The 21027-nt window shown below is 42.2% G+C and overlaps 1 protein-coding gene across 1 annotated transcript in view; it reads left to right on the forward strand.

Annotated features, from left to right (window-relative positions):
* Positions 1 to 21027, forward strand: part of LOC146991564 (trinucleotide repeat-containing gene 6C protein-like) — a 133716-nt gene that overhangs the window by 94910 nt on the left and 17779 nt on the right. The window contains exons 4-6 of the mRNA XM_085789016.1: positions 2476 to 2576; positions 2991 to 3012; positions 14098 to 14499. Coding sequence (XP_085645142.1) covers positions 2476 to 2576; positions 2991 to 3012; positions 14098 to 14499 — 525 coding nt within the window. The remainder of the gene's footprint in view (positions 1 to 2475; positions 2577 to 2990; positions 3013 to 14097; positions 14500 to 21027) is intronic.

A 21027-nucleotide genomic window follows, 5' to 3' on the forward strand; every position in this document is an offset into this window, starting at 1 on the left:
TCTGATTGGCAGCTCCCTCCCCCTGCCAGTGGGCAGCACAGTGGGAGGCAGGCCTTTCATTAATCTTCTGTTATGAGCATTATGATTCATTCATACATTGACATTCTGATTCATATCCAGGCCTTTTGTTGACACATTTTGCAGTCCATGTTTAGTACACATGATCAGCGTCAGTGCTTTAACTAATGATTTTTTATTATTGATTTATTTTACAATTTCTTCCTTCAAGTAAATCAAATAAAAGTTTGCACTTTAAAAATGTGAAAATAGTAAAGGTCATATCTTAAATATGCTGAAACAGAAAATGTTTGATCTTTAGGTCATATAGAAATCTGAGAAGAAACATACTTGTTACCAGGGCAACATTCAAATGCATTCATGCATTGCAGTTGACAGTTGATTTATTGACAAGAAGATCAGTTAACTGTTAAAAAAAGTCTCTCCAACACAAATGCAGTGGTCAGGAGTAGTGATGAAACGGTTACCAGTGTCACACTGTATCATAGGGGAAATTGGGTTAGTATTACAGTTTAAATTTTAATTATCACTATAACCATGGTTGATTACCGTTGTTAATTGCTGTGGTTAATGTCATGTTAGGTACTGGATAGCATCCACCAGCCACAGTCTCTCCTAGACACAGCATGGCAAGCAGTGTGCGTTTGTTTTGTGTCTTGTCAAAATATAACAGAAAGCTATATTTTTCATCTGGTGGTTTTTCAGCCTCCTAACACCCCCTTACCACCAAAATTAGCAGCTATGAGCAGGGTTTTTTTTTTTCAAACACAATCAAACCCGCTGATAAAAGCCAATTGATCTCTTATCCACTGTTTCTCGAGTTTGTCTTTCTGTTTGGACTGAGGACACACGACAAGCCATGTCATCACATGCACTTTACAGAGCAGACAGACAGAGGGAGAAGCGGTGAGCTGCTAGCTGCCATGCAAACTGGTAAATGGGATCCGTCACATCTCACAGCCGGGCTGCTACTTGTAGCGTACCCACTGGGCAGGTGACGGGTCCATTCACCGCGTCTGTGTGTTCGTTACAAGTCTGTTCGTTACAACTTGGAAAAGAATTATACTAATGTTAACAGTACATGTGCCTCACTCTTGTATTAGCAGAGGGCAAACCCAGATACTCCGCCCTTATCTTCATCTGTGACAAAGATATGTTGGCACTGTTATTATTATGAGGTTAAAATGTAAACAGAACGTGATGCTAATTTACTTGTTGAACATTTTCAGTACATTTTAGTAATTATTATACTGCAATTATAATAACAATGCTAATAGTGATCCAACATGTTCATATCTTATCAAGTCAGGATAACTATGAACATAAGAGGCGCTACAATACATTGCAAAGTATTTGTCCAAAATATAAGTCTCAAAGAAATATATGCAGCATTTTCAGTTCTTTAATATTTCCTCACTGAGTTCCATTCTTGTGGGACTCACGTTGAAACTTGACCAAAAGTATTTTTCTGCTGCACAGTGATGTTGATCATTTTTGTCAAATGACATATTTTCAAGTTGGCAGCCTGTGTAAATACTCTCTTTACAGAACGGTCAGCAAATAGAAACAGACCATTTTAGACTGACTTGGAGATAATTGATTTTATTGGCGCATTTTAGAGGGTGCTATCATTGATTTGATATGACGTCTGTTGTGCTGCGTTATAGATTGCCGTCCATTGCTCTTAGTGAAGACTAAACACACACACATTCAGCCCCTATGGCCCCGCTCATGCCTCTAATACTTTCCAGGAGCTGTCACTGAGGCTCGGCCAAAGGAAATACTGGCTGAAATGAAGCCCTTGGTTTCTCTGGCCCTCAGGCTAGATATCTAGCTAGTTTGACTCACACCCACTGAAAACAGATCTTTGTAAGAAAAAAAGGCCTTGTGTCTTATTCTGTCAGTTGCTTGGCCCTTACATTGTCTTCCTTTCAGTCCTTTTAATCCCTTGCCTTTTTATTTTCTTGCCATCTCTAGCTTTCTTAAAACCAGCTCCTTTTCAACCGGCCTCCACTCTCTCCGTCTTCATCTCTCTCTGTGCTCTTTTCATTTTCTTTTTTCCTCTTTTGTATCGTTCTAGTCCTCACTTTCCATCTTCCCCTTTTCAGTTTTTGACCATGAGGGAAAGTGTTCCTCAGAAGTGCCTGCCATGATTTTCATATGAAGTGATGATTGTGGATGGAAAAGTTTTTCCAGACTGAGTGCACTTTGGCTCTGAATCACTCATGGATCAAAAGGAAGGGGTTGAAAGTTTATAGTGTGTGTGTGTGTGTGTGTGTGTGTGTGTGTGCAGAAGCATTTTTGTGTGGAATTTGAATTACCTCGAAGTGACTGTGCCTGCATAAATGTGTGTTGCACATGGGTCAGCACAGTTTTGATAAAGAAGTTAAACTGAAACATGCTAAGCATTTGAGTGTCATGTGTCACTCATTACTCTTTCCTGTTTTTGTTGGACAGCTGAGAGAAGCTTGCATCAGAAGAAAGAGAACCATTTGATGGAAGAAAAGAAAAAGAAAAAACAAGAAGAAAAGACCAAGAAGGACATTGCTCAGAAAAAGGTAAAGGTTCAAACTGTGTACATGTTCTCAAACATGTACACTAATTTTTTGAGTCAACTAGCAGGCATTTGGGCTGAAACTGTGTTGTTACACAGTTGTTGGTTTTTAAACCCTCAGTCTGTTCTAGTTGTCCTTTTTTATAAAATCAATAGCTTTGGCTGATTTGTTAAAACTTTTAGCCTGCAAGTTTCCAGTAAACAAACACCCACAGATTTCTTCTGTCCATTGCTGGCTGCCATTCAACAGAGAAAAATCACGAGTGACTTGAAAAGATTGGAACACATATTTGGAAACACTCCTGTAAAAGTCTAAGTTTTGTCAAACCATTTAGTGTTTACAGTTTTGAATGGGTGTTAACCGTCTGCCCTGCTGTATGAAGTTTCTCAGTGTACTTCTCTCTGTTCCCTTGTGCAGGCTGCTGATCAGAAACCCAAAGGTGAGTGTCATGATCAAGTAGCCCACACCCTCTCTTCCATCTCAAACTACACTCCAACCACTTATATGTATTAATCAGCTCTGATTAACACACATTGACCCATAAAGGCACACACACACATTATTTATGCATTATACACACACAGCATTTAGCATTCTTGTGCACAGATGGACACACACAGTTTGCACATGCATGCACAATTGTGCCATTTGACTCGAATACAGTGGAGTTTAATGCAGAATGATGCACAGTGACGCCCAGTACGCCCCCAGCACCAGGCAGTGAAGCGTGAGGGCACCCAGACAGCAAACAGTGTGGTGTTGTTAGGGGGATGGGAGGATGGGGGGGAGGAGCAGGGGAGAGGAGTGGGATAAAAGGAGGGCATAGAGTTGAGCTGAAAGGCAGAGGGTAGGGCTGAAAAAGTGTCCTCACGTGCCCCTAGTGCTCTTTTAAGAAGCCAAAATAGATTTTCTGTGTGAATATCCAGAACCAGGAAACCGAGTGGTGCGTCTACTATTCTCAGCGCTCCCGGTGACAGACCTGTGCTCTAAATGTATTCAATCTGAGAATTATTGAGGCGATAGAGGTACAAATATCTGTTTAGTCACTGGATTTGAGTACCGTTTCTTTATGAAATATGCATATTGATATTGGCATTTAGTTGCTCTTTTTAGCAAGAAATAAATAGTATGGTCACATCTACAGTTTAGTGCATATAGTCATCAGTTTGTCTCTGTAAGCTGAAGGCTTTTCCTGCTTCAAAATGAGTTTGTAAAATCAGCTGTGACGTTAAACTTAATCTTTATTGATTATAATAATAATACATAATTCACACTCCTTTTTATTGTGCTCCGTTGACTTTCAGACCTGCATTTAGCATGCTAGTTTGTTGTCTTTTCACTTATCACCCCACTTTGGAGTGATTGCTGCATTTACAGTTGGAGACGTCAGAAATGGCAGAAATGGAGCTTGTAGGGCCGACTTTAAATCTCCTCGGTGTATCTGTCAGCCCACGTGTTTCTCCTCCCACACGTTGAGCAGCAGCTTGGCCATCTGGGTGTAACTGTTGGGCTTTAACAAAGGCCACCACAGCTTGCCTTGAACTCTGACCAGCCTATTTAATTACCCTCCCTGTGTTTCACTGCCCTGTCCCTGAGCTTGGCCTATTAACCGAGCTCCAAAGCGAGCTGCTTCTGATTTGAATAAATCACATTTAATGCTGCTTTTCTCTGAGGAAAGATTTCAGACTCCTCCACTCTATGTTGGAATGAAATCCAAATGATATGATATCTGTAAGTAGAGTAGCCTATTATTTTATGTATTAACATAGGGTGTCTGAACAAAAGGCAACACCAGGGGAGACCAAGGAGATCGGATAATGTGTCAATAAAGTACTATTACGCACACAGGGTAGATTCTCCAAACATTAATGCTCTTCACAGGGGCACCCTGCTTCACACTTGCATTTGTCTAACTAGGTTTATTGCAAGAGAAATGGCAGGTTAATGTGAGTTTTTCTGTAACATGTAGAAGACTAGCATGACGGACTGGACCAGGAAAAAGGAGAAGTTTGTGGTTGTTGTCATGTAGTGGTGACTGAGAAGATTATGTGGGCAATAGAAGTTGCCACACACTCTGAGATGAGACCCATGTAGGCAGATCTGTGTCTCGACCTTGTGTCTTATATTTAAGGGATTGTAACTACTGCACAGCTGAGAAATTAGGACTGTGACACATTTATTTTTGCTCTGGCACAATGGGGAACGCTGAAATGGAATAAAAATAACTACCAGTTTAAAGCTGTATTATTGTGTGTGTATGGGGCCTGCACCCAGCGTTTCTGGCAGGAGCAGCGAAGGAAATGCTAAGAGTCAGTCAGGGAATATTGAAAACTCTGAAGCAAAGAAGAGAGGCCCAGGGACAGGGGCTAAAAAGGAGAAGGGGAGGGGGGGGTAAAAGTCAGGAAGAAAGAGGAAGTGTAACAGGGCATACTAGGGCCAGATAAAAGCAAAAATGAAAGAAGGAGAAGGAGGAAAGAAAGTAATGAAGCAGTGAACACTTGAGATGAGTGCCAAAAATGACCATCGGGAGTCAATGACAGTGCTAATATAGAAGAGGACTAATGACATGGACATTTATTTTATGGTATGTTTAATGAGAGATAGAGAGAGAATAGGACATAGAATGAGAAGCTGATTGTGTGTACGTAGTGGGTGTTCATGCAGACAGAGAGATAAAGAAAGTAAGGGAAAAGAGGCCCTGTTTGAAGGCTAATAGTTGTGTGAGCTATCCGGACTCCTGTGTGTTTGCTCATAACCTCCCATCTGCAATATCTCTTAAAAGGAAGGTGGCATGAACTGGAATGAGTTGGGTTTTCATGCGTGACACTAAATAATAGAGGTGTGTGTATATGCAGGAAGGGAGAAAATCTCTAAGCGATAGTGATTTGTGTCTTTCCATCCATATCAGTGAATTCAGCCTCCCTTATACACTCTCAGAAATTCATAGACACATACACATGCAGGCCACCTCCCCCATCCTCGCCGTCTTTTTCTGCTTTTCTCTCTGCGGGCCTCCTTGGTCCCAGGCATTTCAATTTGTTTGCAGTAATCGATCTCGGCCTGGCGCGTTCATATGTATGAAAATGAGATAAAGCTCCGGTGCAGTGGAATTAACTTCTCTGCCCCCCATTAGGCATGGAGCTTCACCGAACGTGGGGCTCCAGGAGGCAGTGTCCCACTGCCCCCCAACCCCCCACCCCCCACACGCACAGGCTGGACCTCTGATACAGGGCCCTCCCTCTTGGTCCCCATTACCTCAGAGGGATGCTGATTATTCATCCCCAGCACACGCGAAGCTTCATCACAATCGCTGCCACGACTGCAATCATAATCAGTCAGTTTGGCTGCTGCACATAACCCAGCAGCCTTGACAAAAAAACATTGCCTGTCCCAAGACACACTGACGAAGAGGAGAGCATGAAAAATGTACATATTGGTAAAGCTACACAGTATGTGCGCCCAGATGCCTGCAGTGACATTAAAAGATGCATGCACTTCTGCTACAGCGACTCGGAGCCTTTCAATCTATTCTCAGTGATTGAATCAAGTGCTACACAGTTGAGCTGTAAAGCAACTAAAGCAATAATATACTAGCCACTGAGTCTCTTAGCATGCAAACAAACGCACACACACAAATATTACTGATGTTATGAGAAAACATAGCCAAAGCAGGAAGTTACACAAATGCAATTTATAAAACAGGAGCTACGCACAGGCACAGAAAACCACAGCCAAACCACAGTGCATCATTCCCATAACCCTGTTAATCAGAAACTCTGCAATCTTTGCAATTTATTGCTGCCTGTGCACTTCTCACCGCAGAAAGGTGAGAGAACAAATGTAATGCCTGTCACTTCCTTGTCCCTCACTTCTCCTCCTCACCCACGCTCTTTCTTCCGCCTGTTTCATTTCACCCGCAGTATGCTCGGCCCCAGCGGCCGTATCTGAGGAGAAACATATTTACACGGTGTCACCACGGTGATAACAGCATTATATTTTTCGAAGTGGCGAGAGACGCACACAAACGCGCGAGTGTCACATAATTTTGCATTGGATTAATTTGCAATTTCACATGTTATTAATTGCGTCAACACTTTTGAAAGGGAATTTCATGAATCACAATCTAATTAGAGGCTAATTTACTTTAGCATTGGAGCTGCTTTCCTCTTCTGTTAACCACATTTACAAACACTCAATGAATTAATAGTGAATAGCTTGTGAGTTACGTCCTGTGGATTTATGACTGCCGAGCATAATTGTTTTTTCTCTACCCCCTGTGTGCTCACCCCGCATGCATGTCAAGTGCTAGAGGGGAGTGAGGGATGGAGGGAGAGACCGTGGGCAGAGAGAGAAAGGAAATGCGAGTGGCACACAAACTTAAACAATGCTTTCCTCTCTGTTGTATGATCACTCGCAAGCTGCTGACAAGAGCGCTTGTTCAGTGCCTCCGCGCCCCTCCCCCATCATCTCCTCCTCCCCCACCAGCGAGCTGCTCCGTGTCGAATATCAGGCAGATTAATAGGATGCAGCTCAGCTGATATGAATGACAGTTGAGCCTGTGATTTGAGGGCAAGGTTGTTGCATATACGTGCGCCTATAAGGTTCAAAGTCTGCCTGTATGGCTTCATCAGGGAGTCCTCTCGCTCCTCCCTCAGGCCATTGTCAAATGGCTGTTGGACCACAGAGAGAAAGAAAATAAATGCTTTGCTCCCATATTATTCCATCAGCAAATTCGACCTCATGAAATTGTTTCTAGTAATTTTATCATGAGATGATAATAAAGTGGAGTATTGGCCATATTATATAAGACGTACGAATGGGATATTAACATTGGAACGCGAATGAGGACTACCACAATTACTAACTGGGCTCCCTAAGCTCTAATGACCCTGGGGCTCTACCTATGGGAGACGGTGTTTCTCATTTGGTTGTCAGACTTCAAAAGTTTGCAATACCTTGCATCACGCCACGCCACCTATTTTATCAATTTTAAAAGGCGTGTGTCCTCAGGCAGTTGTTGCCCCCGGGCACTGACCACGGATGGAGGTGTAGCGCGATCCTCTTTCAGCACTTCACCCAGAGAGTAAGTTAGCTGCTATTAGGGCTAAAAAAGCAGAATAGATTTCTTGGGGTGACTTGTGGTATAGCTGAGATGCGCAAATGAGACTTAGGAGGGGGAGGGCACTAATTAGAGAGGGTGAAAGAGGCGTGGCATGGGAAGAGGTCACAGGAGGCAACTCGAGGTGCGTTAAACAACTGTCAGTCTCTATAGCAACGTCCCGTTATAGGAAGGGTGAGGGGTGAGAAATTTTGCCTTTTATTTTGTGTGTGAGCCAGGGAGTTTCTGTTTTTCCTTATAATACTGACAGATGGGACCTCATCAAGACACACCCACTTGACCCTCCCTTTTGTGCATAAACACATGCACGTACATTTGCATGTATGTGGGCCCTCTTGGTTGCTCGGCCAAAACAACAAGGTCTTATTTCTCTGAGCTCCTGTAGTTCCAACATCAGTCACTTTAGATGTTTATTACAGTTGCTATAGGTTGCTCCCTAAACTAACTTTACAGTAATGTTTCACAGTAACACATCACATAAATATAAATATTTCTGTCACTACCTTGCATTAAAAGGATTAGAGTTTTTATTAACTAGAACTTGTTTTTTACTTTTCCAAGTCAAAGAAAATATTTGTCACCAGATGTTGGGATTTTAGACCAAAAGTATTGATTAGAATCTGTTTTCAGTAGAGACTTTGCAGAAGGTAAAGAAACAGAGTGTGCTCACTATTGTACCTTCATAAAACCACCTGAAAAGTAGTATGTAGGAGATGGTTGTAGACAGATGTAAACCCATTTAAAAACATGCTGTATTTACCTTTCCTGCCTCTCAGCGCTTACTGGATTAAGAAATGCGCCATTGTGTAGGGCATATATATATATATATAGGCCTGTGTGTTGTGCCCATCCCTCCCTCTTCTGTAAACACGGCTGCATAATAAAGTGGCTCTGCAGACAATAGACAGAGGAGATGTGGGAACCTGCGCTGCCTGGCACTAGGCTCAGGGAGCCAATCACAGTTGTGCTTTCCAATAACACATTCCCTACCCTCGTGCCTGTGATGTCTTGTACACACTGTATCCGATTGCTTTATATATATCCCGCTGCCTTGTATGCCTTTTTTCTCCTTTGTCTATGCTTACTTACTCTCTATTCTTCAGCCGTTTTTCTCCCTCTCGGTTTTTCTTATTGTGTGTAATTAACCATTTACTGTGAGGAAGAGCTATAATTAAAAGTTTGGTGCAAGGCTGCAGAGAGCGCCTCAGCTCAAGTGTTTAATAGAATTTACAGCGCACTCGATACAAATGCCTATTTAATTGGCTGACCTTTTCAACTTCAATTGGAGATACTAAGGTCAGCAACATGTAAAAGCCTACATTTGGTTTTCACAATATGGACTGCTTTAATTCAAAAATGTAATATATCTATCTCTACCAAGATCATAAAAGAATCTATATCTCCTGCATTAGGGGTCACTAAGACTCCCACACAATTTCCATTTGACCAAACAATTAAGTGTAACATCGTTTAAAAACAAAACAAAATAAAACCATTCAAAATATCATTTTGTAGATTTATTTCAAAAGCGTCCTGTAAGGTATTAGATTGGTAGCTATCAAAACAAACCTGCAACCCTAACCCTTGGTAAAAAGAGAAATTATGTTTCTGAAAAGCTATTAGTCATTTGAATACAAATGCAATAAGATACTACTTGACTAATTTACAGTGTAGATTTCATTGCCTTTCACTGGCAGTGAGAGTAACCGGCATAAACTTCACTTTGCTCATTTAATCTTTCACAGACACTCTCTCATCTGAGGGATTTCCCCACTTTTCTACAATTTATTCATTCCTAGTCATTTTCTATAAACCCCTCCCCCATCTCTTCAAAAGCACTTACCCATTCATCATGGATTAAGAGGATAGATCTCCTCCTCAGTGAAAGACGTGTTTCAGTTAACGTATTTACGTTTGTTCAAACCTTAGAGGAGCGCTGTCCGCCCTATGTGGCCTACTATTTTTCTCACTTTTGATATTTTTGCTATCTCACAGATTACACTAAAGATGGCTTAAATGGCAAAAAAGAGATAAATAATTTTAGCTTTTTTTCACAAAACATAAACTAATGTTATTTAATAGGTTTAATCGGCAATTTGGTTTTTAAACCTAGCACACTTGTCTACTGGAAATAAGATATGAATAACGGTGACATAAGGGATTTTCAGCGTTAAAACGCCCTTGTTACTACAACAACAACACAAACACAAGCTGCATGAAGGAGGGTGTGTATGAGAAATATTTGAATTGGAGTTGTGCGTCTGTCCGAATGTCTTCTGAGCTCATCTGCTTCCTGTACCAGTCTGACTAAACATTGAGCCGACTGACAAAACTGTCACAGGAACTAAGACATTTCAGGATCTCAAGAATTTACATTCCAGTATGTGAGAGGAAAAAGGAATGGCTTTGTTTGAGTCAACAAAATGATTTGTGACTGTGATTTAATGCAAAGGTGTAGAAAGAGATTGAAAGCTAAAATACCTGTTAAATGTCTTTTACATGCATGGTATTTACAATGACGTTTATTAGGTTAGTCACTAGTCTGGCTTGGCTGGTTGTATACAAATTTCCTCCCTAGCAACAAGTATGAGCTTGGAATGTGACTGTATTCTGTACACAGATTTTCCCAGTCACCAGAAATGCTCCTGCTCGTGGAGTGAGCATTCATGCAGATTGTATCCTGGTAGTTCCTGGCTATTGGAAAATACCACCTTGAGCCCAGGCACCTTTTTCTTCTGTGTCTGTAAACAGACTACGTAAACACCAAACTGTAGGGGGGAGATAAATATTAAGAGACAAAAAATTAATTCCAGGTAGAAAAAGTGTTTGGAGTTGCAGGAGATGAAAGGAAGAGGAAATAGAGGTGGGGTGAAAGGTATTCGAGTGGGAGTGGGGGAGATGGAGATGTAAAGGCACAGAAATAAGATGGGAAGAAAGGAGACACAAGGAAACACAAGGGATGACATGGATAAAGGCCCAGAGGGAGAATAAGAGGAGAACACCAGGCTGAAAGACAGGTAGACAGGAAAAAGAAAGGAGGGAGATACAGGACTGTGGGGTTATGGAACAACACACTGATAGAAAGACAGAGGAGGAGGGGGGGGGGGGGGTTGTTAGAAATGGACTGGGGAGGACACAGAGGAAAGGGGGTAGGGCGGCGTGTATTGACCTTCCCACTATCTGATTGGCCGAGGCAGCGTCAGGCGGGCTGAGCTGAATTTAATCAGAGATGTGCGTCACCAGCTGCAGTTCCAAGCCAGCAGCCAGTCAGAGACTGCTGGAGGGGGGCAGGCTTGTTCCCCTCTCTGCCTGCTCCCTCCGCATGTGTGTTTAACTAAAAATCTCAGAGGTTGAGAGAACGGGGAGGGGGGGTCGTAGACCACTGAGAAAGTGTCTTTCAGCCTGAATGTGTGTGCAGAGCATTTGTACGTTTTCTAGAAAAGTACAAAAGGCACCTCTGTCTGTGAAGGAGGCCAATGCAGACATACAAAAAGAACACAATGCCTTGAATCCAAATACTATACTTATGTAGCTTTTGTAGATGTATCGGTTTTGGATTTGTCTGTGTGTTAATGGCGTTCGAGTTTCACCTCGTATCACTGCTCTTTCTGTGTGTCAGCAGGTAGACGGCCATCTGGATTAGTGTTGTGCTCACTGAGAGGGCCTCTGTTTCAGACAGGCTCTTGGCAGGCAAAGCGAATACCTCCGCACTCTGAATTTACTTTAACCTCCAGTGTGGCAGTGTTGGCCTGTGTGTGCATGTCACTTCGTGGTTGATTGCCAGCACTGCAGCACAGAGCCGCCGCTGACACGGTTCAGGCTCTCACGCTGGACGGACTGAGGCGTTAATTGACAAATTATTTCTATCCCATTTATTTCCCTCTTTTAAAAGCTTTCTGTTTCTCTCTCTCTCCCCTCCCTCCAATGAAGGCAGTCTCAGCTGTTGTTTGCGAAATCGTATCATATTCGTCTAGGGATTATAGAAAACAACATCATCAACTATTCATCAGGAGCTGCACTTCAAGGCAGTTCTTTAGGTTAATATTGGCAGCCAGTATGAAAGCAGCTATTTCTGTACAGCAGGGAACTCTCAAGTAGAGTAGTGCTCTACCAGATCTACTTCAGTCTCCCTCTCTACCTAAACTCAACTCCTAAGGTGCAGAAGCCACAGACTTGCACCAAGACCCTTTTGTTTTCTCAATAGGAATTATTCCACGTATAGGTCAGACAGTTTTTTTTTTTCACCCCTCCAGTCTTGCAGCACCCTGGAGAGGAAACTTTACCCAAGCCAATCTGTTTGGTTTCTAGCTGTCCAGCTCCTGCTAATAATAACACCTTTCAGGCTAACGCTCAATTAGACGGCTGGCTGGTCACTGTAACCACAGGGAAAGGGGTCAGACTGAGGCCAAACCAGCAGAGAAGTGTTGGTGTGTGTGTTTATGTGTATGTGTGTGTGTGTGAGTGTGTGTGTGTGAGTGAAGAAAGACCGAGTGAAAAGAGTGTAATGAAGAGGAAAGGAGGTGTCTTTGTGTGTTTGTGTGTCTGTGTTCTGTCAGCAGAAAAAATATGACCTTTCCATAGAGTGCGTCTGGGCCGATAACATATGTTCTAGGGTTGGGCGGTATGACGGTATTATACCGTGTGACGGTATAAAATGTCTACCGGTAGAGATTTTGCAATACCGTTTATACCGGAGAAAGAGCAGATGTCTGCAGCATCTCTCTGAAGTCACTGTAGTTAGACCGCCTCGACACACGGGGGAGCCGGCACTGCAGCAGACTGCTTGGCGTGGTTGCATCGGCACGACGAAGAAGAAACAGCTTTACCGGTTACTGGAGTGATAACAACCATGGCTGAGGCGGAGAGTGAAAGCAGAAGTGGGAGCATAATCCATGACAATACATCCATGAGTGGGAGTCACGAGGAAGCGGAGGCAGCCCGACCCGCCCAACAAGACGAAAAAGTGAAAGTAATTCACTCCAGCCGTAATTTTTTTTCGATCGATCAGCTGTGTTTACCGTTTCATGTGTCATAGTTCTGATGGTTAGACAGATGAATTAGACCTCTAACACATCCTAAAGTTTGACTTGTCAGAGTTTTTCAGAAGAGGAGTAAGTCAAGTTATAAGCGATGCTAATTTCTGTTAGCCCGTCTATGGTGTTTTACATTATACGTTAGCATTAAGCTAGCGGGCTTTTTATGCTTAGTTGTGACACTGGCTGTGTGTGTTTTAAACATTGTTTCAAACTATGTGGGTTAACATCTTTGATGCTTAAATATATATTGCCGCTTAACATATTGCTTTACTCCTCCATGTGCCATTTTTACTGTAGGACAGGCTGTTTGTTTATTATGGTCACCTCCGTCCCTCCCACCCACCGTTTTTCTGTCAGTTTTTGAAATTTGAGCCCTTTGTGTACTACCATAGACTGTAAAGGTTACTTAGGAACTCTAAAGTAACTTCTTTGATTTTCCCTGTTTGACCTGTTTGAACAGCCATAGACAGCACAGACCGTAGGCATTTTTGTAAAATGCTAATTTGTGATTCTGTGATTTCTTTTTTTTATATAATATAGCCTATATAATTGCACTAACTGGAGCCAGACTGCTCTGGCATTTTTCCTGTCTTTTTTTTTAAAAATAGAAATCCAAGTTAAAAAATAAAAGAGGAAAATGATCAAATGCGACAGTATGGTTATTTTAAGCCATTAATTGAATTTACAGGGGGAAAAAAACATACCGTGATATATACCGTTACCGTGATATGAAATTACTCATACCGTGATATAAGATTTTGCTCATACCGCCCAACCCTAATATGTTCAACAACGGGCTGCATGAGGCAATTTGCTTAAAGGGATAGTCTGCCCCCAAGTACAGTGCAGATACAAATAGATTGTTATAAGTTTGTTTTGCTGCTGAGTATTATAGAGAAATACAAGACACACAAAAAATGTCTGCATCAATGTGTTGAAAGTAAAATATACCTGCTAATCGTTCTTCCCCATGAATAGGACTTTGACTGTCAATAATTGTACTCCTCTGTTCTATCATGGGCAGCCATAATATGACTGGATAGGATGGTCATTCTTTGTGCTTTGCTTTCCAGTCACATGGTCAAGTTGTGATGATATGAGGGAACGTCATTTATGTTTCTAAGAAATCAATAAAACCAGACTAACACTCAAGAAGATATCACTGTATCGAGGTCGACAGACATTTCAACATCAGAGATATTTTTCTGTCACTGGTTGTCCATGGTCAGCAGTGCCTAGAAAGAATCATTTGTGATATATATAATTACTAATAGTGCGTTAACCCAGACATTAATACCTTGCTACTTTGCATGTGTCTTTTTGTGTGAATGTGTGTATGCGTGTGTGCCTGTGTATTGTATCCATCCAGTGCCAGAGCCTGCTCCCACTAAGCCCAGTCCCGGCCCACCCCACCACCTCCACCCCGCCAGCCCCACGCTGCCCCTCTCCTCCTCCTCCTCCTCTTCTTCTTCTGGCAATGGCAAGCGCGCCTCCTCCAGTAGCCAGCTCCCGACTCAGACTCCCCCTCAGCAGCAGTGCCAGTTGTCCTCTGCCAGTGCTCGCTACCCGCCCAGAGAGGTGCCCCCACGCTTCCGCCAGCAGGAGCACAAGCAGCTACTGAAGAGAGGCCAGCCATTGCCTGCAGGAGCCCTCAGCGCTCTCACCCTCTCCTCCTCCTCTTCCTCCTCCTCATCTTACTCTTCTTCTTCTACGAGTACCAGCAGCACTACCCCAAACTCTGCCACGTCCACTGCAGGCAAACGCCACCCAGGTTTGTGTCAGTTTAGTTTAAAAAAAAAAAAATCCTCAAATCAATTTCTGATCATTTTTTATATTAGACCTTTTGAATGGTGGGTGTGTGCAATTCTTCTTTTTTTAAATCTTAAATCGTCATTCGGTTTAATTTTCTATAATTTTTCACATTTCACTCAAGTGCTGCTTGGCTGTATTTTGGCTGCGTTTCTTGTAAAATTTCACTCATTAAGCTTTTTGTAAATCATCCTTTAACTTTTTGCTTCAACATAAGCTGTTACTCACACTTTGATTTTTGGATGAATGGATGGATGATGGTGAATTAGAGCGACAAGTTACAGCTCCATAATTATCTGGATGGGCTGACTGATTTAAAACTCAAGTCTTAATTCTCAGTTGTTTTCATTTGGCTGCTTTCCCTGCTTTTCCCCTCTAAAGGGATTCTGATAGATTTGTGCTTGTTTCTAAACTAGGTCTGTGCCATTGTTGTTATTATGCAAGTTTGGATGCTGGTACTAATACCGGTGGCAGTAATAACACCAAATTCTTTCAAAGCCGAGGAAAACCTTGTTAAGATGTGCTTATCAAAGTGAGAAAAAAAAACAAAGTTCAGTTATTTCAGCCTCTGCATGCATTTTTCTTTGACTCACAGACCTCTGTAGCCAGTGGTATAATTTTAATGAACTCACCAGTGGCCCCGAAGATCACTCACACTAAACCTACCTTCAGGTGATCTTCCTGTGTTGGCTGGTGTGTATTTATATGCAAGTAACGTGTTGATTAAGGCTGGCCATGTGTGTTTGTTTTTCTTTATCATTACCAGAGCTATATTTGTCTCAGTTTATGGGCCGCCTTTTTCTTTTCACAAGCAAACTCAAGCTTTTTTTGTTTGTTTTATTCTTTTTTATCATTTATTCCCAAAAGGCATCCTTGGTTTCTTCTGAACAGTTTTTATGTCTATTTTGCAGTCAAAACCATCTGCTTAATGATGTACACAGACATAAAGATGGTACCACCTCAGTTCATGTAACATGACACACTGTAACATCGGTGCGACGATACCTCTGTATATGTCTCTGCATCTCTTTCATGTTCAGAGCTTTCAGAAGGAGTTAGCACGAGCATCTGCTCACATCTTCATCTTTTCTCTCACTTTTTTTCTTTTCATCAATGCTGCTCTGTGCTGCCTTTCATTACTAACTCAACATTTGCTTGGGGAACACCAGGCACTTGGTAAACAAATCTGCAGCAGCTGTGGTGCATGGCTAGCTAGTCAGCACACTACATCCTTCTGCATCACAGACGCAACTGGTCTTCGCAAGCTCTGTCTAGTCACCGCTGCTTTGATACTATAATCTTTGGCGTTATAATCAAAGATGCCAATGTAGCCTGTCTACAAATGCCTGTTATTTGTAAGGTTAGTCCATATCGTACACAGGTTTATGAGGCTTTTTAAAATGTGTCTGTGCAGCTAATTATTCTGTGAAAAATGCTATGAATAAGACTTTTCTTTCAGCATTTCATAAACTGTATTTGAACACTGATAATTGAGACCATTTCTTTTATCCTCCTTTTTTTTATTATTAGCTCAGTAACTTCCAGTTTCTATAATGATATTTCCTCTCTCTGCTGTGCTATGCACTGCGGGGTTTTGCGGCCAGGATCTAAATTTGGCTCCAGGCTTACCTCACTCAAGAGAAGCAATATATCTAAGCCGTTTTTTTTTTTTTACAAGAATATGTTTCTCTTTTGGGCTCCAGAGAAGTTAGGATACTCTAGTTTAGCGTATTAACCTATAATGTCCTTATTATTGTCCTAGTCCAGCAGTTGTTGTCCTGTTTGGCCTTTACCTTGCCCCTGGTTTTCCCAGGGGCCTCTCAGTACAACACAGCCTGTGGCAGAGTAACCATTGGCTGAGTTTCCGCCTTTTTCCTCTCTCATTTTGTCCCAAGGGCCTCCAATCTACAGCCTGTTCTTTCCTTTCTGCTCAACTAATAGCCTCAAGCTAGTAAGACCTGTTGTTGCAATGATTCTGGCATACATAATTTTAGGACGGACATTGTAGGTTAACTCAATGTTCTGCAGTTTAAGACCTAACCCCACTTATTTTATTCAATTAATGATAATATAACGTTTGAAGTAAAAGACCTTGAGAAATACCTTATTTTAAAATCTACATTAATTGCATCATAGTAATATGTGTCCGTAGCAATATGACTTTTTGACTACATTCTTGCCAGACAACACATTTAAAACTAGAAAATTCAGCAACACAAAAAGCATGGCTTATTTCCTTTATTTCCATCACATTAAGAACTTTGCACATCACTATTTTCAAAATCCACATTACGTTGATTTAATATGTGACGTTCACTGCCTGCAAGTACAGAGCCAAAGTTTCTTTCTCAGTTCTCAAGATGAACTCTGTAAAGGATGAACTCTGTTTTGAGGACACCTCGTTGGAGAGGTTACTGTGGCCCAGAGGGATGTGGCGGTGATCGTTCCTTCACTCAGATACTCAAAACACTTTTGCTCTTGTTCACATGCAAACACAAACACATGTACACAGATACAGAGGCTGTGCAGCAGAAAGAACACTGACCTAGATGTGTCCTCTCAGATCTGCGTCTGACTTGCAAGCCAGCTGGCTCATAGGCAGATACACACACACACACATGTGTATATATATATATATATATATACACAGACAAAAGACACATACATGTTCGTTTATAAGCCAGCTCCACTGCAAAATTATATGGTAGATATCCCAAGGTTAAATATATTTATTTTTATCTATTTATTTGTTAGCCTGTTACACATTTGGTTCAGAAAGTTTTGATTTCATTTATAGGCCATAGTAAATTTATGCAAAGTGTGTTTGATGTGTAGCATTCCACCGAGCTCCACCCCATCCCCAAAGTCTGAAAGGCAAAGCCCCTCTAGATTCAAGGGCATTCACACCACTCCCACGTAACCTCCGCTCTGCCGACCCCACTTTCATTGTCCCGTACACCACATACTCCTCTCCCTCCCCCTGCTGCACCCAACATCCCCGTCTCTCCAGCTGACTGGGGACCATTAAGTAGTCTGTAGCAGCCAGCAGCCGTCCAGACAGGCTCCCTGGTAGCAGGTGCTGGAGTGGGGGGCTCTTAAGACTGTGGGAACTGCAGCCCGACAGCTGTTTGCTGGTCACCCAGACAGAGCATGTAGCCAGAAGGCACTCTGCTGGGTGCTGTTAAAACACTTGGCCCTTTCATTTGAGCTCTTTTGATGTGCAGGTGAAGTAGTTTGTGATTTTTTTTTTTTATCATATCTTAAATAAAATGCTGAGTGTTGGAGCTTTCAGTCAGAAATTGAGTGCTGAGTGAAGCAGAATCTTTGGTGTTTAACATACTTAGTAGCCTTAAGATGTAAGAAATAAGCACCACTTAGATCTCAAATCTGTATGTTTTAATATCATTAAGTAATCACAAGACCACTTGGCTGTAATGAAGCCAAGGAGGTATAGATTGCCCCATGTGCTCAGGCAGTAACACACATACACGCACAAGTGAGAGAACCCCCCAGTGGCTTCATTAATCCAGGCTCTGTCAGGGAAACCAGAGAAGTCACCATGGTCTCGCTCTCCTATTTTCTCTCTTCCCTCAGCAGAGGTAAACAGACATGAGTGATGAGCTTTGTAAACCCTCTTGTGACCATTCCCTCTTTCTTTTTTCTCCCTGCTTCCGGGAAAAACAAGTGCACGCCATCTTTGATGCAAGTGGGCGTAAAGCTCCCCATAAAGAGAGATCAAGGGAGTCTATTGGGGGACAGAAGACTCCTAAACTTCCCCTCCTGCTCTGCTTCTGTTGTCATGTCACACATTTGTTGTGTACTATAGTTCGCTTTGAGAAAACTAAGATTATTCTATGTCTTCCTATTGGAATCCATATATTGTGGTGGCATCATCGCTCTTTGGTCTCGTCGTGTTTCTGTCTCAGCATCTCCCTTTCTTTTCCCTTGCCACTGCAAGTGCCAGCCCATCCCCCCGGACTTTTCATCGTCCACCCTCTCCTTCTCTTTTTCTGTCACCCTGGCTTTCATTTCATTCAAAGGGGAGGGGAGGTATTTAATTCTTGGCTACCTGCCCATTTCTATGATGGCAGCTCACTCATTATCAGCTCATCTCTTGCTTATTTCTGCTTCAAGTCAAGCTGGCTTCACACAGCTTAAAGGTATTGTTGCTGTTGTTTAATTCAACTCTTTCAGACCAAGCACTGCTAATGTAGTCGTTGTCATTTTGTATAATTTAGTTGTTATCCAGGTTCAGTGCAGAAATCAGTGTGTATCTGCTCCCATTGGCTTGCACATACATGCAAACAAAAAGGCTGCTCTGCTCCCTGTTGGAAGCGTGAGGAACCATCGGGGGCCCCTTTGTTTTTTTCTTTTTGACCCCTTTCATTCGCAAAGTATAATCAGAGACTGCCCTGCTAATTGCAACCAGAATGAAAGACGCAACACATTACTGACACATGACTGCGAACGGTGGATGGAAATAATTGTCCCCTTTTCTTTGTTTTTTATGTTTAGCCTACCCCCCCGCCCCCCGCCCCCCACCTCCACCTCCAGCCCCAAATCAGTGCTTTGCCAAGAATCAGCAAGACCTCTCTGTTGGAATGTCTGTAGAGGGAGTTGAAAGGGGGACAATCGAGGCACGTTGAGGTGAAAGGAAGAGAGTCTGTTCTGCATTAGTCCACATTTGCACACACATGTTTACTGGGAGACACAATGGGATTAACACCTATACAGTATCATCAAAATGCAATACAATAGTCCCATGATGAATGCTGCTTTTGTGCAGCTTGTGATGTTGAATTTTTGTTGAGGCAGATACCCACAATTGCTGTTTACATTGCACACAATTACACAAATGGCTGCACACGCTACACATAGTGTGGGTCTGAGATACAGCTCAGTCGCCCAGCAGCAGCAGCAGCAGCAGCAGCAGCAGTGTATTGGCCTTTTATTTAGGATTTTGTGGTTTGACTGGGTAGGTTGCTGTACACATACAAAGAGGATGTGTGCTGTCTCCCATCCTTGCATGGATCCGTGTGCACTCTTGAGAGTAGTGCGGGTCTTCAGGTAGCCCCCCCTCTGACTGACCCCTTTTTCTGTCACAGGCAACACACAATCTATTTTCTTTCCTATTTCCAGGCTTTTTTGTTTGAAAGTCGGGTTATTCATACTGTCTATAGTAGATGAAATAGATGGTAGCTTTCCAGACTTTGATTCACTTATTACGCAACACATTTTTCTGCCTTATCGGAAACAAAATGCGCAATTGAGACAGAGAGAAAGCGAGGAGGATATGCTCATTGGGTGAGGGGTCACCAAACAAAATTTTCCTGGGGCTGCTGCCTGTGAGTTTCTTGGCGATATTTCAGGTTTGATAAAATGGTGATTCTCTTTGCACGGGAAGCTAGTACTGACAGAGCTGGAACAGAGCGGAAAGGGAGTAACGTCAGTGGGGTTTTTTTTAATAATGCCGTCATGTTTTCCGCTGTGTTTTATAAAACACCTACAATCCAGTGGGAGTTTCCATTAGTATCTGAAAATATAAGCTGTTCAGGTTTTGTATTGTCGTTGTGTTGACTGGGTGACAAGCATAGATCCAAAAAGATGTCAAATTGAACACTACTCTTTCAACTCACTGGAACCCAAATCTCATTCAGTGTTGCAAGCCCAGATATTTAATATACCATCATCCCAATTTAGATACAAAGACAGATTTAGAGAAATGTATTCTTCTTCTACACCAACACTGTAGTCTCAAAACATGGGAGAAAGTAATCAAACAGGAACCTCTCTGGCACACCTGTTCAATACATACCGTAGTCAGGTAGCATCTGCATCTTGCATTCTCTACTTTCTGAGAACACAAAGATAACAGTGTTACTCACCCTTCAGGAGGATAGAAATATACTGAAGTTTTGCTTTCATGTGCCTTAAATGTCCTCTAAAATGATCGCACATGAATGTCCAGTTACAGGCTTTCTAATTAAAGGTTCACAAGTGGATTTTTTTCTTTAAACAATTCCTTACTTTGGTCAAAAAGAAAAGGTGCACCAGTCGTGGCGGATACATTTTGGTCTTATGTTGCAGTAGATTTTAAATGCGTGCAGATTGCAAACTGACTGCAGACTAGTGTTGGTGTTTTTTATGTGTGTGTGCCATCAGCCTGACAAACCTGTGCGATAAGGCTGCCTGGGGAGCGGAGATAAGTGTGTTAAAGTGAAAATCGCATTCACATTCACTCTGTGGTGTGTTACACACTATCTTAAAACCACATATCTGCCAGTATTTGTGTGTGTGTCCACACACCTTAAACAAATGGACTTTCCCTCATCTGACTGGATTGTTTTGACCACTCGGTCTTTATCTCATGATGGACACTTTTAGCTATTATTGAAATCACTGAAACAATTTGATGGAAGCTAGTGGCAAAGTAATGGGAGTTACAGTAGCTTAATTACCAAACAAGGCAAATATTTTATGAACACCGCCA

This window comes from Trachurus japonicus, chromosome 1 (genome assembly GCF_045865225.1).
Source record: "Trachurus japonicus isolate A0001 chromosome 1, Traja_1.0".
Classification (NCBI taxonomy): domain Eukaryota; kingdom Metazoa; phylum Chordata; class Actinopteri; order Carangiformes; family Carangidae; genus Trachurus; species Trachurus japonicus.